Source organism: Marmota marmota, unplaced genomic scaffold (assembly GCF_001458135.2).
Source record: "Marmota marmota marmota unplaced genomic scaffold, marMar, whole genome shotgun sequence".
NCBI classification, from domain to species: Eukaryota; Metazoa; Chordata; class Mammalia; order Rodentia; family Sciuridae; genus Marmota; species Marmota marmota.
In genome coordinates, this window is record NW_025999842.1 from 61,304,042 (window position 1) to 61,319,344 (window position 15,303).

Genomic DNA, 15,303 nt, shown 5'->3' on the forward strand with positions numbered 1-15,303 from the left:
GGTTAACAAATCCAAACAGATCTGCATGGACTCTAGACCCTGCATTTGTTTCACTGGTATATTCTGCTAAGAGCTCTGCAGCTGTATGCTCTTGACAACATTAATCTTAGGAGCTACTCTTTTAATTTCTGTGACAGATATTGACTAAATTCTCAGTAGACATAAATTTTTATTAGGCCCTTAGGATTCCAAATCTTATTCTTTCAAGAGCTACTGCTGAGAGAAAACACGTAAAAAGTAGCATGACATTCAAGAAACCCCTACAGTTGTGATACCTGGAAAAATAATGTGTTAATCTAGCTGGGTGGATAAATTTACACAAAAGATCAATGTAAATGATCAACTGACAGTGCTCTGTGGAAGTGAATCTGAAATGAGAAGCCATAGTATATCTCATTTCCAGGTGATTCAGGAATGTTGTAAATATATGGCCTTTATTAAACCCCAAACTATGTCCAGAATATGCATACTAGCTTCTGTTCTATGATCCTATTTCATCTACCTGACATACAAATTCCAGGAAAAAGTCTGAAGGATGTGAAACTATTTTGTATGTCCCAAAGTAAGTTTTTTATTGTGAAGCATCTTGTCGAAGTGTAAATATTGTATTTTGTTGATCAAAAAACCAATCATGGGAGAAAACCTGCTATCAGGTCCACTCTTGCTTTGCGAGAGTTCTGTTCCTGTATCTATCCTTCAATAAATCCTACTCTTACAAAAAACATTTGATCAAGAGTGGATTTACAATGTTAATGCCCTGCAACTTAAAGTTGTATTTTTTTTAATAAGCATGGCCCTGTATTGGTTATTAGACATGATATGTCAGACCCTAAATGAAATACATCAGAGAAAAGTAGAGTTTTTTACAAAGAGTTCTCATATTTTTTGCAAAATCTACTGTTATTGGATTAGCCTGTCACTGCAGCATGTAACTAGAGATACTTGAAGAGAACAAAGCATTGATCAGAACTCAAAGAGGATCCTACAGCAATAATCCACTGAACTCCCTCACTTACCTAAGAGAAAGCTTCCTTCCCAACATCTATAAAGAATGAGTGGTGGTGCTCTAAGCACAGATCTGACCCTTGGAGTGCAGAAGAGGCTGAGAGTTGCAGGTTGGTAAAGGATTCTGACCCAGCAGGTTGTTGAGAAGGAAGCTGATTCCTGATCCATTTTAACAACAGTCACTTCCCATACTCACTAAAGCCACCAGGTTCCTGTCACATACCCCATCTCTACAATTACCTGCCAACTGCTGTTGCAGAACTACAAAGATGAGTTACTCCAGGGGGAGTAGTTTATCACTCCATGACACCGTTTTGTGACAGATGGATAATAAAAGCAAAGGCACACAGCAAGAAGCCCTGTTTTCTCTCTTTAGAGAAACGAAGAGCCCCCACGATTCCACTGTTTGTTAATAACTGATCCTCAGCATCACTTCAACACACCAGTGATTGTCCTTGTTTTTCAAATGCACCATAATCTTTTGAAATATGAATTAGCTAAATGTAATTGTATTTTCAGAAAATTGAGGCTTACCATATATTATCATCAATTTGCAGGGAGCCTGCTATTTCTGTCATAACTGGGGGGGATTTTCTCTCAACAATAGATGGTGATGATATACTTAGAAAAATATCTGTACTGTTCACATATGATAATACCAGGTGGGGTTGAGCAATAGATATGCAACTATTGATAACAGTGATAATAACATATATTTAATTGAGCGATTCTCCTTTCTTCTTTTCCATCCTACATAGAATTTAATTTACATCTTAATAAGCTGAACAAAAATAATGGAGGGTCATATTTCTCTGTGATGTGAGCAGAGAAAACCCTTTAGGTAAAGAGTAAAATATAACATCAGAGGAAAAAAAATTACAAATTCTATGTTTGAACATGGGCAAGACTAAACTGTTCTGAATCTTATGGCAAATTCTCCCTGGAAAGACCATGAAGAAAATTTAGCAGCCCAGACCTTCAATCAAAATTGAGGTCATTGTAGTCACTGGAGGTCATTATTAAAAAAAAGACTTGATTAATCTTCCTTCAATAAATCTAATACTCAGGCAATTTAAAGGAATGTGAATTTCATTTTCTTTGCCTGATAAGTTAACAATATAAAGTAATTACAGACATATCTATTTTGATCTGAATGACATTATATCAAATTCTGTATTGAATATGTAATTCTATCAGATAAAATAAATCAGTGGAGAGCTACAAATACCCCCAAATCAGAAAAATATTTTCTCTAGGAAGAATCATGTTTAGCAATATTTCCCAAAATGCTTCCTTGTATTATGAGAAGGATTTTTTTTCTTTTGAAGGGTCTAGGTTGGAAAAGGTAACACTACTTAGACATGCATGCATAATGGTGAGATTTTATTAACCCAAGAGAAAGTACAAATATCAACAAGGTTACTTTATTGGAGTTAAATTTCCTTTCAATCTATAGTCTATATTTTTTCAAATCTAGACATTCCAACTTGGAAAACATGAGGCACATGCAAAGGATAAATGTCAAGCTGATCATTATGCTAACAAATATCATGTCCCATTTGCAGTGCAGCTTCACCTGTTGGGCAAGGTTGCAACATGCAGGCACAGAGCTCTGGGAATGAGCAGTGTCTCTGCTCATCTTTTTGGGTACTAAGGGTTGAACTCAGGGCCACTCAACCACTGAGCCACATCCCCAGCCCTATTTTGTATTTTATTTAGAGACAGGGTCTCTCTGAGTTGCTTAGTGCCTCACCATTGCTAAGGCTGATTTTGAACTTCTGATCCTCCTGCCCCAGCCTCCCAAGCCACTGGGAGTACAGGCATGCCCCACTGCACCTGGCTTGCCTCTGTTCTTGATAGCCATGGGAACTTGATTATAGAACTATTGAGATTTTAGTTGGCCAGCCAATGCATTTCCTTCCCAAAGTTGGATCCAAATAAATGGACCCAGGGGCAGATATGTTGAGATTAAATATCATTTTGTTAGAAGTATTAATGTACATAGAATATTTAAAAGAATGTACAAAAAGATTAATAAGTAAATTCAGTATGCTTTAAGGATATGAAGCTGGTATATGAATATCAATAGTATTCTATGTACTAGAAACAAACATTTTTTTTTGTAAATTTAAAATTGAGGTAGTACCAGAAAAATCAAACACTTAGAATCTGAACTCTGGAAACTATGAAGCAGTGCTAGGATAAATTTATTAACTTTGTGGAAGTTACATAGGTGTGTACAAATGTGGAGGTTTATTGACCAGTACACTAAAGATTTTTGCACTTTACTTTAAGTGAGTTTTATTTCAGTGAAAAAGTTATTAAAAGTTGAAAGAAAAACCCCAACAAAAAATCAAATGGGATAGAAATATAGATTAATGGATAAGATATGTGCCTACAAATTACTTTTGAATATTTTATCCCAGAATTGGGTTGACTAACTATCTAGTCACTGGTACTGCTGAACTTAGCCCACTAGTATAGCCCACATTGACTATAGAACAGAGAACCAGCCAGAACCTTGGAGTCAAGTTCCTGGCTCCAAATGAAGGAAACAGTTGGGCTGAGCATGTCTTATTTCTTTTTCTAATCCACTAATAAAAGCAAGTCACTCCTCTCCTTGTTAGATAAGGAGGGAGGTATGAGGTGTTCCACAGTAAGTTCCTTCATGAAGAATGTTGAGGTGACTTGACTTCTCTGTACTCTAATTTTCACATTTGTCAAATGATAATGTGGTTTTGTGAGCACTAAAAAAAAAGATAATGTGTGTGAATGGCTCTGCATATACCAGTAAATGTGTGATTGGAGAAATAACACATTGAACTTGAAGGGAAAGAGGCTTTCAGGAAGATAGTTTAATCCATTTGTGCTATTTTGGTTAAGAAACTAAGGTCTGAGGAGGTCGAGACTCTTACCCATGTTCCATGGCTTGCTGAAAATAGATAGTTGATAGACTATATATGGAAGATTCTCATCAGTTCAAGTTCCTGCTCCAGAGTTTCTTCTGCTATAACACTCTGCTGAATAACCATCCTAAATGGTGATGGATAGAATTACATACATTTCTCCCAACCACCATGAAATTCCTGTTTTCAGAAGGTACAATGCCTAATCCTGCCTCTATGGGAGCTCCATGTGCGGCTACACTCAGATAGCAATTTAAAGTCGTCATGCTTTTGCAATAAGAACAAGATTACTATTTGCAATCAAGGTAGCTATTTTCACAATCCATTGTGAAGCAGTTAGACAGGTATTCTTTTGAAAGCAAATAAACAGTCGACCTCAATTATTTGGTTCCATTTAGCATATTAGAAAAGGTAATGGTTTAATGACACCCTAGTGGTCTAAAATAGTTAACGCATCACAGAAAATGAATCATGAAATTCCCTTCTCACTAATAACTCTGAGACTAGTGTTATGAAAAGGCACTAAACCCCAGGGAATCAGTGTTTTCACCTTCCTACCAAGTGGAAACGTTATTCGTTTTTTATTTTCTATTCATTAATCATGAAAGCATAAGCTCTTGTGGGAAACAGGGAACCCTGTAATATATCTTGTTTATCAGATAATGAGTCCTTGTAACATATCTGAGACAGTTGCTTTGACAAAGAAAATGGTCCTATAAAGGCCATTGATTTTCCAATTGGATGTCCCATGATTCCAAATGATCTCTCTTTAGACTGGAACCAAAAGGGATGAGATTGGGGTAGAGCTGAAGAGACAGTTCTTAACTGTGGTCATCTCCCTTGTCATGTGCAGAGCCAGTGGATTGACAGGGTAAGGAAGTATGTGTGCTCACCTCAGATTGTCACAAACACAAAGCTGTTTGTGTTTATTTTAGAAAAGTTTATGAGCTAATACCTTGCAAATACCTGACAGGATGAGCTTCTGCATCACGATTTGTTATCAAGGGATGGATGCCAACACTTCTGGTCAGAGAGGCAGCTGAATCCATGTGGAACAATCCCAGGGAGAAGTCCCCAAATTGACTTGGCCAATGTGCTGTTGTACAGCCGAGTGTCTTTTCCTCTGCAATCAGAAGAGTGCCTCCTCTGTAGGTTTCTATGTGCACCATGCAGTCTCTGAGTGTAACAGAAAGAACAAGGACTGAGAAGGCATTTGTTCCCATGTTCTACCATACTGTTTCCTTGTCTTTAAAATGGTAAAAATTAATGTTTATTTGACAGGATAATAGTGAACGTTCAATTTCTCTTATTATTATAGATAGCTGACACTCAAAAATTATTGTAGATACTTGCAATTAAAATTAGATAAATGTAAAAATTGGTTAAAAGTAATAAAATATTATATTATTTATAAATATGTATTTGTGCATAAATCTTGCCCATTACAGCATCAGTAGGTGGATACAGTTAGAGGGCACATGGCTCAAGAGACATGTATTGGTTTCCTCAAATTTGCCTTGTTTGGTCACCTTGTTTATGTTCTGGAAAAATATCATTATTAACACTCACTTTCACTTTGAAAAGTGACTCAATTTGGGTAAGCTTTATTATCACCTTAAATAAGGATCAAAAAGAAAACACTGTTCTCACAGAGATCCAGGAAGGTTACTGTCTTAGTGCTGATGGATGAAGAATCCATAAGACAGCCACTGCATTAAGACATTTGAACTGGGAATACCAACATGATTGCTCATCTCTATATAATAAATCTTAAATAGTAATTATTAAAACAAGAACAGTAAGTCCAGAGGCTATAAGGTTTATCTCTAATACATAATTTTCCATTTGGTACAAGATGTGTGTTTATTTTCCTACAATTTGATCCTGATGCTAATTTTAATACCTCCAAATTCAGGTGGGTGTTTTCAGTATTAATTAAGATCATTTAAGTTTCTGCAACATTGAAGGTTTTGGAGTGCCTCCCTATCTCTGTCTCTGTCTCTTGGAAATGTCTCTTGATTCTAGCAGCTTTAGTATTTAGCTCCAGTGTATGGGGGCTTGGGGTAACCTATAAAGGCTTATTTAAAACTTATCAGAAAAATGGCCCTAATTTACTTTTCTTATCCTATTAAGATTGGAAATTGAGGGAAAGAAAACTTAACATTAAAGGCCCAGGTTCTGGGTGACAGACAGAAGTTACCCTATTTTGATGATGTTGTAATTTTTTTAATGAGGATCTTTTCTTTCTGTCTTATATAACTTTCCATGTTTGTTCTGTAAGTATTGATGTTAAAATGCCCTTTTTCTCTTACTCCTCATTTCCTCTTGGAAAATTTTCTTTCAATTTGGAAAATATTGTACTTTAGCAAATTATACTTTTAGCAATGTCTTATCAAGCAAAGTTAGAAAGAGGGTTTAAATTGAATCTCTTTCCCCTTCGACCTGGTCTGAGAATTCTGTATATTATTCTTAGGATAGATACACATATATTGTCACATTTTCAATTACACCTAAATAAATTAGCCTTTAAATGGAACTCTTTGGAAATTTCTATTTTTATCTGAAGCCCAACATCAAGGGCAAACCTTTTTCTCTTTCATTCTAAAGACTCCAAGCTCTCCAACTTCCTAAAAATCCTCTGATTGCCTTCAGCTCAAGAATCTTAGTGTCCAGTGAACTCTTTAGGCTGAAGCAAAGAGGATCTGACAGGAGAGAGCCTCACATTCTTCACCCATAAAGAGCTGAGCCTTTTGACTTTCTAGAACTAGACGTTGGGAACGTAACACTTAGATCCTTCACTACACACTCAGGTTGCCACTGCAGAAAAGCAGACATCTGGAACTAAGTAGAAAGTCTGCTTTATGCCAGTGGTGTGCTCCAAATCCATTTTGTTTTCTAAAACTTGTTACCTTTATTTCATCAAATCCAGATGGTCTCCAAATTTCTCATCCATATGCAAGTCCTAAAGTTTAAACTTCCAATATGGAGTTTAGATCTGAAGCCATAGGTTTCCTGTGAAATGGTTGGCAATTGAGAAATGTTTATTCACATGCAGCATGGGTAGAGATAATCACAGTGCTTTTTAAATTTAAAATATATATGTATATTTCATATTTTTTATATAACATATATTATATATATGTTAAAAGCTGAATGATAACATGAATGTGTAGTACAACTCCTCTCTCAAGAGATATTTTACTTGGGTATCTAATAGCAATATATGATTTAAATATTTCTGCATTGTCAATCATATAGAAGAGATTCATACTACCTAGTTCTTCTAAATCGGGGGCTTTGTGGCCCTAGAGATGATAAAAATAGTGAAATCACCAAATGAAATATCGGGTTAGATAATGCCAAGCAGGAATTACCATGAATTGCAGGTTGTCACAAAGGATACAGTACCATGATACAGGAGACTTTTAATATAAGCTCCTGTGAATCAAAAGCGAATTCAAGTTATTTCCTTTGCTCTTTAAGGATTTGCTTATAATACATGAAAACTTCTTTATTTTTACCTCTGTGAAGTTTGTTCTATATTGCATAAAGCCATTATTGAGTTCAGAAAATGGAACTGCATGAAACATTTTGTAGGTAGAATACATCAAAGCCACTCCAAAGTATGAAGTTTGCACAGGTGGCCTTGGCTTTGCCACTGCCATTGCTGTTTCCCTTCTCTGAAAGCCCTGGAAGCACTTGACACATACACATACAGACCTGGTCTTCATGAGTGTGACCTCGGCAGTGATCTGTTTCTATTGTTGCAGGCAATGAAAGCTTAGAAGAAAACTATGTCCAGGACAGCAAGATGGGGTTTGTCATCAATGCCATCTATGCCATGGCACATGGGCTACAGAACATGCACCATGCCCTCTGCCCTGGCCACGTGGGACTCTGTGATGCCATGAAGCCCATTGACGGCAGGAAACTCCTGGACTTCCTCATCAAGTCCTCATTCATCGGCGTGTCTGGAGAGGAGGTGTGGTTTGATGAGAAGGGAGATGCTCCTGGAAGGTAAAGCAGTCTTTTCTGTGACAGATCTGAATAACTTTTTAACCCTTCCCATTGCCTAGATGGTAGTTAGGTCTCCATTTGATTCTGTGGGTTCTCAATGTCATGAAGATAGATTCAACAAGATAGCTGAAAAGGTAGGTCTAGTATCACATGGAAACTACCAAAGTTCACACTGCCTTTTGACATACCTCCTAGTAACCCCCCAAGAACATTGCATCTTGCCAGTGCCACCCCCCTAACCAGCTCTCATTTGGTCCTTCCCTCAGAAGGACTGGAACCTCCCTGGAAGCCTAAGAAACTAAAGAGATTTACACCTGACATGCAGACCACCCCAGGAACTGCCTGTACCCAGCCAGCATTGATCTGATCAATTAATTGGTCACAGTGCTATTGTGAATAGTACACCTACTTAAGGAGCTTACTATGTGAAGAGATCCAAGTCCGATACATGCATTCCTTTTTCTCAGGCTTACTTATGTTATTGTTAATATATTTCTTGGAACAAGAAAGGAAATAATTTTTTCTGGGATTTAGTCTCTAATGGTTTTCAAAAATTAATCAAATGAGAGATGAGGAAAATTAAACTTTAATTTGTGTGTGTATGTGTGTGTGCATGCACATGCTTATATAATTCCCCAAAGTCTTTTGACATACAGTATATTCTACAACACTCACTTTGATATCACCAGTCTGCTCATACGTCACTGGTACCTAGTGAATGATGTTAGTATCAAGAGTAGCTATGTTCATTCAAACAAATTTTCCTAGGAAAGGAATAATCAGAATAATAGGAGAAAAAGTAAAACCTGCAGTAGAAGCAAAAAGGCCTTCAGCCTGGCTGCTATGTAGTAGGCTCATAATCTTCTAGGCCCTGTTACTTTTCAGTTTATGGTTTGCATAGATGGAACATCAGATCATGAATTCTCACTGCCTTAGGTCTATCATTATCCTTCTCTGACAGATGATAAAGTTGAGTGTCGGAGGAAACTAAGCAACTCACCTAAGGTAACACAGAGGGCCATTGGTGGAGGCAGTGTAGTCTGGCTCTGGAGTTTATAAGCTAATTGTAAAATTAGGCAAAACTTCTAGCAACTTTCTTAATGTCATTGTGGAAGTACTGTGAACCCAAATCCTTCTCCAGATGTCTCTTCTTTACATGTAAACTTTAATTCTTACATTTGGAGAGTTCCTTGTGGGGGCTAAGTGGAATCTCTCTATTAAAATACAACTGCTCTAGGAAGGATAAGTGACATGTCACAGTCAGCAATTAAAATGAATTTATAGGACACCCCCCAAGCTGCCAGAAAAGTGGGAGCAGATTTTGATCAGAACTTGAGGATAGATGATCCAGGGCTTGGGAATGTGGAAAGCTTCACAGTGCTGATTACCTTAGGAAGTGATACCAGGAAGAACAAATAGGTCTGAAATTCAGAACAGGAACCACCTACTTTGCTAAGCCCACCACTGTAATCCTGCCTTCCACTGGAAATGAGGCTCAGTACAGGGTCAAATTTGCAATGCTAATCTTCCTTTATGATTCCAGAAGAAAGCATATGCCCAGCCCAGGGCCAGATACATTTTTTTACATTTCATAAATACAAATTTCCTCCTCCTTTTTCTCTTTGAAACTTATCCAAAAGGTAGTGCATAATTTTAGCTTGTATCTCTTCCATCTATAATTACATATTTAAATTATGAGCTTTCCCCTGGGTCCCCTTTCAGGGATCATTTCCTCCTGTTTGGAATTGGTCAGCTTCATCTGTGATCAGTTCCTGTTTCAACCACCTCCCTCTGCATCCAGCTCCCGTCATACCATTGCTCATGCCTCTGGTCCCTCTTGTAGTTATTTTAGTTAATCATTGCACAACATAAACCGGATGCAATGAGAGGATGCTGTGAAGATGCAATTTACAGCATGAGCATATTCCAAATAAAGGCCAACATGCCAGGAAGGAACCCTGGGGTTAAGAGCAAAGAGCAGCTTTTATTAACACACAGAGCATAGGGAGGCCTCTTTTCTGTAAGTCAATATTTTCCTTTTGTTATCTTTTAGTATTTTCCCACAGAACCCCTCCAGCATTTGGAACTTTTTAAAAAATGTGTTTTTGTACCAAAATACTGTGGATTTTGAGGTCCCCAAATGTGAATAAAGTGTGAACTAATTTCCTCTATGAAAGTGCAAAACTAAAGAAGTTGAAATAAAAGTCTTAGGAAACTGACTTATAGAAAAACCTTATTCTACTATTGCAGCAAAGCCTTCATTGAAAGTTCAAAGAAAGTGTCATGGCATAATATGAAATAAAACACCAAAAACAATTTAATGAAATTGAAAAGAAAACTACTCCATAGAATAGTTGCAGTAGGTTCTATAGCCATAGTGAACTTAAAATGGAAAGATATTAGAGGTACAGATTAGTGCCTTTGAGCACAGAAAGAGTGTGAACTCACAATTAATATCCACTCAAATACCACTCAGTTATTCTGAAGAACATTCTGGCATGCTTCAGTAACAAGAGGCATAATAACTCTTGCTGAAGCCAAAATAGCACAAAATTGAAGGATGAGCTCCAGGTGCACTGGTCTCTCTTCTCACTCTTGGTAAGCTTTGCTCACTGCACAAGGGGACACTTCCTGTACACTGGGCTCCTTTCTTTCAGGAGACAGCTCTTATAGGAATCGCCCGAATCTGAACATGGAGAAGCCACAAGCTACCCTGTGCATGACAGGATGCTTTCACACATTGAGAACAGGCAGAAAAGTCAATAAATTGAAAAGTCAATAACAAACGGGGTCATATACAGCAAATAGGCTTTGAAAGCCAACTTAGGCTTCAGGGTAGTAGAATCCCTGAGTGAAATGCTGAGAAAGACCGTGCGCCTGAGTCAGGTATAGAGAGAAATAATTCCAGGATGACTCAGGTAACAACATGGGGGAATGAAGATGAGAAAGAGGAAAATCAGTTGGTTAACTGTTATGTATTTCCTTAGGTCATGCACCAAGAGCAAGATACCATGACCTGTATTCTATGTAGCCCAGTAGAGGAAGGATTCCTCATAGGTACTACAGAAAAGAATCCCACTACAGAGCTAGGAAGAGAAAGCCAGACGTAGAGTGTTGGCACATGGCCACATGAGTTATAGTTTGTTTGCTTATAGTGAACATCAACATGGAAAGTAGATGTAGGAATACTAGAGAATTTTTAATGACTGAGAGACAAATGGTTATGCCAATGCAAATGCCTTCTCCAGTTTTGTTTATTTATATTAATGGAAAGAACTGAAGTATTTTAGAGTATCCATGGAAATGCAAATATGAATGATTCTGTGATATTGCCTTGCACATTATCTTAGTCCATTTGGGCAGTTATAACAGAATATCATAGAGGGTTGGCATATAAACAAAAGAAAATATTGCTTACAAGTCTGGAGGCAGAAAGTCCAAGATCACGGCCCTAAGAGATTTGGTGTCTGGTGAAGTGTCACACTCTGAATCATAGACAAAAGCTTCTAACTGTGTCTTTATGTGGTGGAATGGAGAAGGGAGTTTTATTTGGGGACCAGGGCAAGGCTTTTGTAAAGACACTAATCTCGCTAATGAGGACTCTGCCCCATCTCTTAACCCCATCACTATGGGGGTAGAATTTCAACAAACATTGGAACCATAGGACCTGTGCATTAGTGCCAACTATAAAGTGGTTTTGTACATGCCTTATGTTCATAAATCCCCACAAGACACCCATGAAGCTTAAAGACGTTAGTGACATTTCCAAGTAGTGTAACCTATGGTTAAAATGTTAGAGAAGCACCAACTCATACATTCTGATATCAAGTTCTCTGTTCTTTTCATTGCATTGAAAAATTCTCCAGCTCTCCATGCAGGAAATGATGAGGCCTTGCCCTCAGAATCTGCTTTGGCTGCAGTAAAGATTTCTTAAAAAATGAAAAGAAAAGAAAAGATATACAGTGGCATCATTACTACTGGGGGGAGCTTAAATGTAGATTTGCCATTGCAAAGCATTTCAGCATTGAAACTTACTAAAGTAACTGACACCAGTTATTAGGTTCCAGAAATGTTTGTCCTGATCAGGGAAGAGATCAGTTTAAATGTCAATGCATAAGAGGTCATATCCCTAACAACCTTACTCATTAAACATACCTTTCTGAGTTTTCTTGTTCTATTAGTGCCTAAAAAAGGTTCCAAATTTGGTAAAACAACCCTCTTTTTATCCAGTGTAATGAAAAGGAATGGAATATAAGTAACCAAATATAGTTATTAATATTCAATGTGAAAAGGAATGGAATATAAGTAACCAAATATAGTTATTAACATTCTTATGGATTGTTACTTGTTCAAAGATTAACTTAGTGAATTATAATTTGAAGGAGATCATCAACTCAATACATATAGAATTCCTTTTTGGAGGATGAGCAGAAAGACATTTATGAGAGTAATATATTCCTTATCAACTGTTGATGATACACAGATCCATTCTGGAAAATCAGAAGAAACATTAGAAATAAACTAAAATGTTTACAGTAGCTGGAGTTAGGATGTGCAGTGATTCTAGCTTTTATCTGTCTTCAATTAAAATATATTTAATATATTTCTTTGTTTTCTACATGATGTCCATATCCTACAAGACTCACAGGCTCTTTCCCCTGTAGGTATGATATCATGAATCTGCAGTACACTGAAGCTAATCGCTATGACTATGTACATGTTGGAACCTGGCATGAAGGAGTGCTGAACATCGATGATTACAAAATCCAGATGAATAAGAGTGGAATGGTACGGTCTGTGTGCAGTGAGCCTTGTTTAAAGGGTCAGATAAAGGTGAGCCACCTCTGCTTTCTTGGACTGTATTGTCAAGGAGGTCTACCACTGAGACGTTATTGAGGGAAAAGGAACATTATTGAGAGAAAAGGAATTTTTAAACAAGGCTATGCAGAAAGGGTATGCCAGGCTTGTACTCCTGTGTTTAGATAAAATAGAAAAACAAAGAAAGTATTAGGAAAGGGAATAGGTAAACTATTCTAATAGTTTAGAATATTTAAATCACTTTTATTTTAATCATGTTGATAAACTGGGAACTTACATATACTGTAGGCAGCAAGGAGATAAAGAATCAAATTAAAACTTGAAATGGAAGTAAATGTGAAAATCAAAGTCAAAACCAATATTGCTGCTGAGTCATGGTTCCAGTTATGACTGAATAAAGTTCTGGGGCTCTATGGCATGGTTCAGATGGATGTATTAATTAATTTGACTGTGGTAATCATCATACGATGCATAGATGCATCGAATTATCATGTGGTTCACTTTGAATATACACAATTTTGTCAATTAAACATTTTAAAATTAAAAAATTTTAAGCAGAAGTAAATGTGGGAAAAAAAGCCAATAATAATGCTTAGTCATTGTTCTAGCAATTGTTAAAGAAGGCAAAAGCTGAGCAATGTCAAATAAGCACAAAACTAAAATAACAGAAGTTGAAATGAGGTAACATAAGAAGCTTGGCATGTCACTTCCTTTTTCTCTATCAAGTCCTTTGATTCTTCTGAAATGATTTTTTTTTTCTCTAACCAAGAGAGAGTCCCCACTTTCTAATTGTATCCAGGACTTTGGGTGGGAAGAGATGAAGTAGAATAAGTAAACCATAAGTTTACCGTATTAAGAAAGCTGGAGTAAATGCAGACATATATTATCTGGTGTGCTAGAGAGAATTCTCAGTGATGAGGTTTGGGGCAGCATTCTTTGTATGCCATGCTATTTCAATCAAAGTGGATGATGCACAGAAAAATGGAGCAGAGGGAGGGATTGTGAACTGGCAGGAGTGAGGATTAGTTGAACAAATAGGTCTTTCCCATCTCTAATTTTCTGTGATTCATCTTGGGGAGAAGACAGACTGTCACATAAATGTCACACAGCACAGCTGGAGCTGGAGTAGATGGTGTGTGAGGCTCTGGCACCCTCACAGAGCCACAGTGCCACTACGTCATCTCTGCCTTGCAGGGACGAGTCTATAGAAGAGATGCCCTTAGTAAGCATAAGGTTCTGATGGCAAGGATCTAGTCATGTAGTATATGACTTTGGGTGTATATGCTGGAGAAGTCTTATTTAAACTTCCAAGAAAAGGTGGAAGATTATGGACCAGGAACAGTTCTTGTCAAATGACATGAGCTGTCCTGGTGGACAAATTCTCAGTGACTCCAGCCACTGTAAGAAAGCAGTAAGTTTCTGAGACAAATCACCCTAGTTTTAAATATCTTGTACCTTTTCTGCAGAAGTTATATAAAAATATTTGTCAATTATCAAGACAACTAGCCAATCAGATTATTCTCTACTCTAGTGCTGTTTCAGGATGCAATGCTAAAGGGCTCCTGCCATGACCATGGCTAATCTTCGAGTTTATAGGTTCTGGGGTTTAGATATAGCTTGGGTGTGTTCCCCAAAGATTCCTGTGCTGGAAATTTGTTCATCAATGTGATGATGTTAGAATGTGGTAGAATTTTGAAGATCTGGGGCTTAGTGGATGGTAATTAAGTCACTGGGGGCATCACCCTTAGAAGACATTTATGCCAGTCCACAGAGTGTTAGTTCTTGTGAGAGTATATTGCTATGAAGTGAGGACACCCCACATGCTTGACCCCTTCTGCACCCAGCAGTTCCCGTTTTATTTCTCCTCCATGTTTTGATGCAGCCAGCGGAGGCTTCACTAGAAGCCAAACAGAACCATTCCATTTTGAACCTCCCACTTCTGAAACTGTGAGATAAACACACCTCTTTTCTTTGTAAATTATTCAGCCTCCAGTATTTTGTTTCAGCGACAGAAAAATGGACTAACAGAGTGGATTATGGGAAGATTTGACCCAAGAGTTCTTATATAGCTGGTGTAGTATCAGGCGATTCACTGTTAGTTTCTAATCTATACCAAAGAGTTTCTGCAGTGTTAAGAATGATCCTAAGCCAATCCAGTGTGTATGAGAAACAACTCTGTTTCTCCCTCAACAGCCATTTCTTCTGGAATTCTTTCACATGGGGCCATCTGGTGGTATGCAGAAGTACGTCCTTTGAAATCCAGAAGCTCCAAACTTCTTGTCCTTTACCATAAGATGCCAGACTAATGGATTCTGGTTGTATCGTCTTTTCTTGATGTTGAGAAAAACAAAACCAGCACATCTGAGAACTGACACCACATATAGAGGAGTATGCAGAAGTTTGAGCTCTTATACTTCTCTGACCCAAAGGGTGTCACATGTTTGACTCAGGCCTCCTTTCCAGTGTGGATATAGCATTGATTCTGCTCCATGGACAACCACTGTGAAACGGTCTATGAAACCACAAAGTATTTCAGGAGATAAGGGGGGGGGGGGGG

At 37.6% G+C, this 15,303-nt stretch overlaps 1 protein-coding gene across 1 annotated transcript in view; it reads left to right on the top strand.

Annotated features, from left to right (window-relative positions):
• Grm1 (glutamate metabotropic receptor 1) overlaps positions 1–15,303 on the top strand; it is a 265,709-nt gene that overhangs the window by 197,121 nt on the left and 53,285 nt on the right. Inside the window, exons 4-5 of the mRNA XM_015502059.2 lie at positions 7,682–7,928; positions 12,593–12,761. Coding sequence (XP_015357545.2) covers positions 7,682–7,928; positions 12,593–12,761 — 416 coding nt within the window. The remainder of the gene's footprint in view (positions 1–7,681; positions 7,929–12,592; positions 12,762–15,303) is intronic.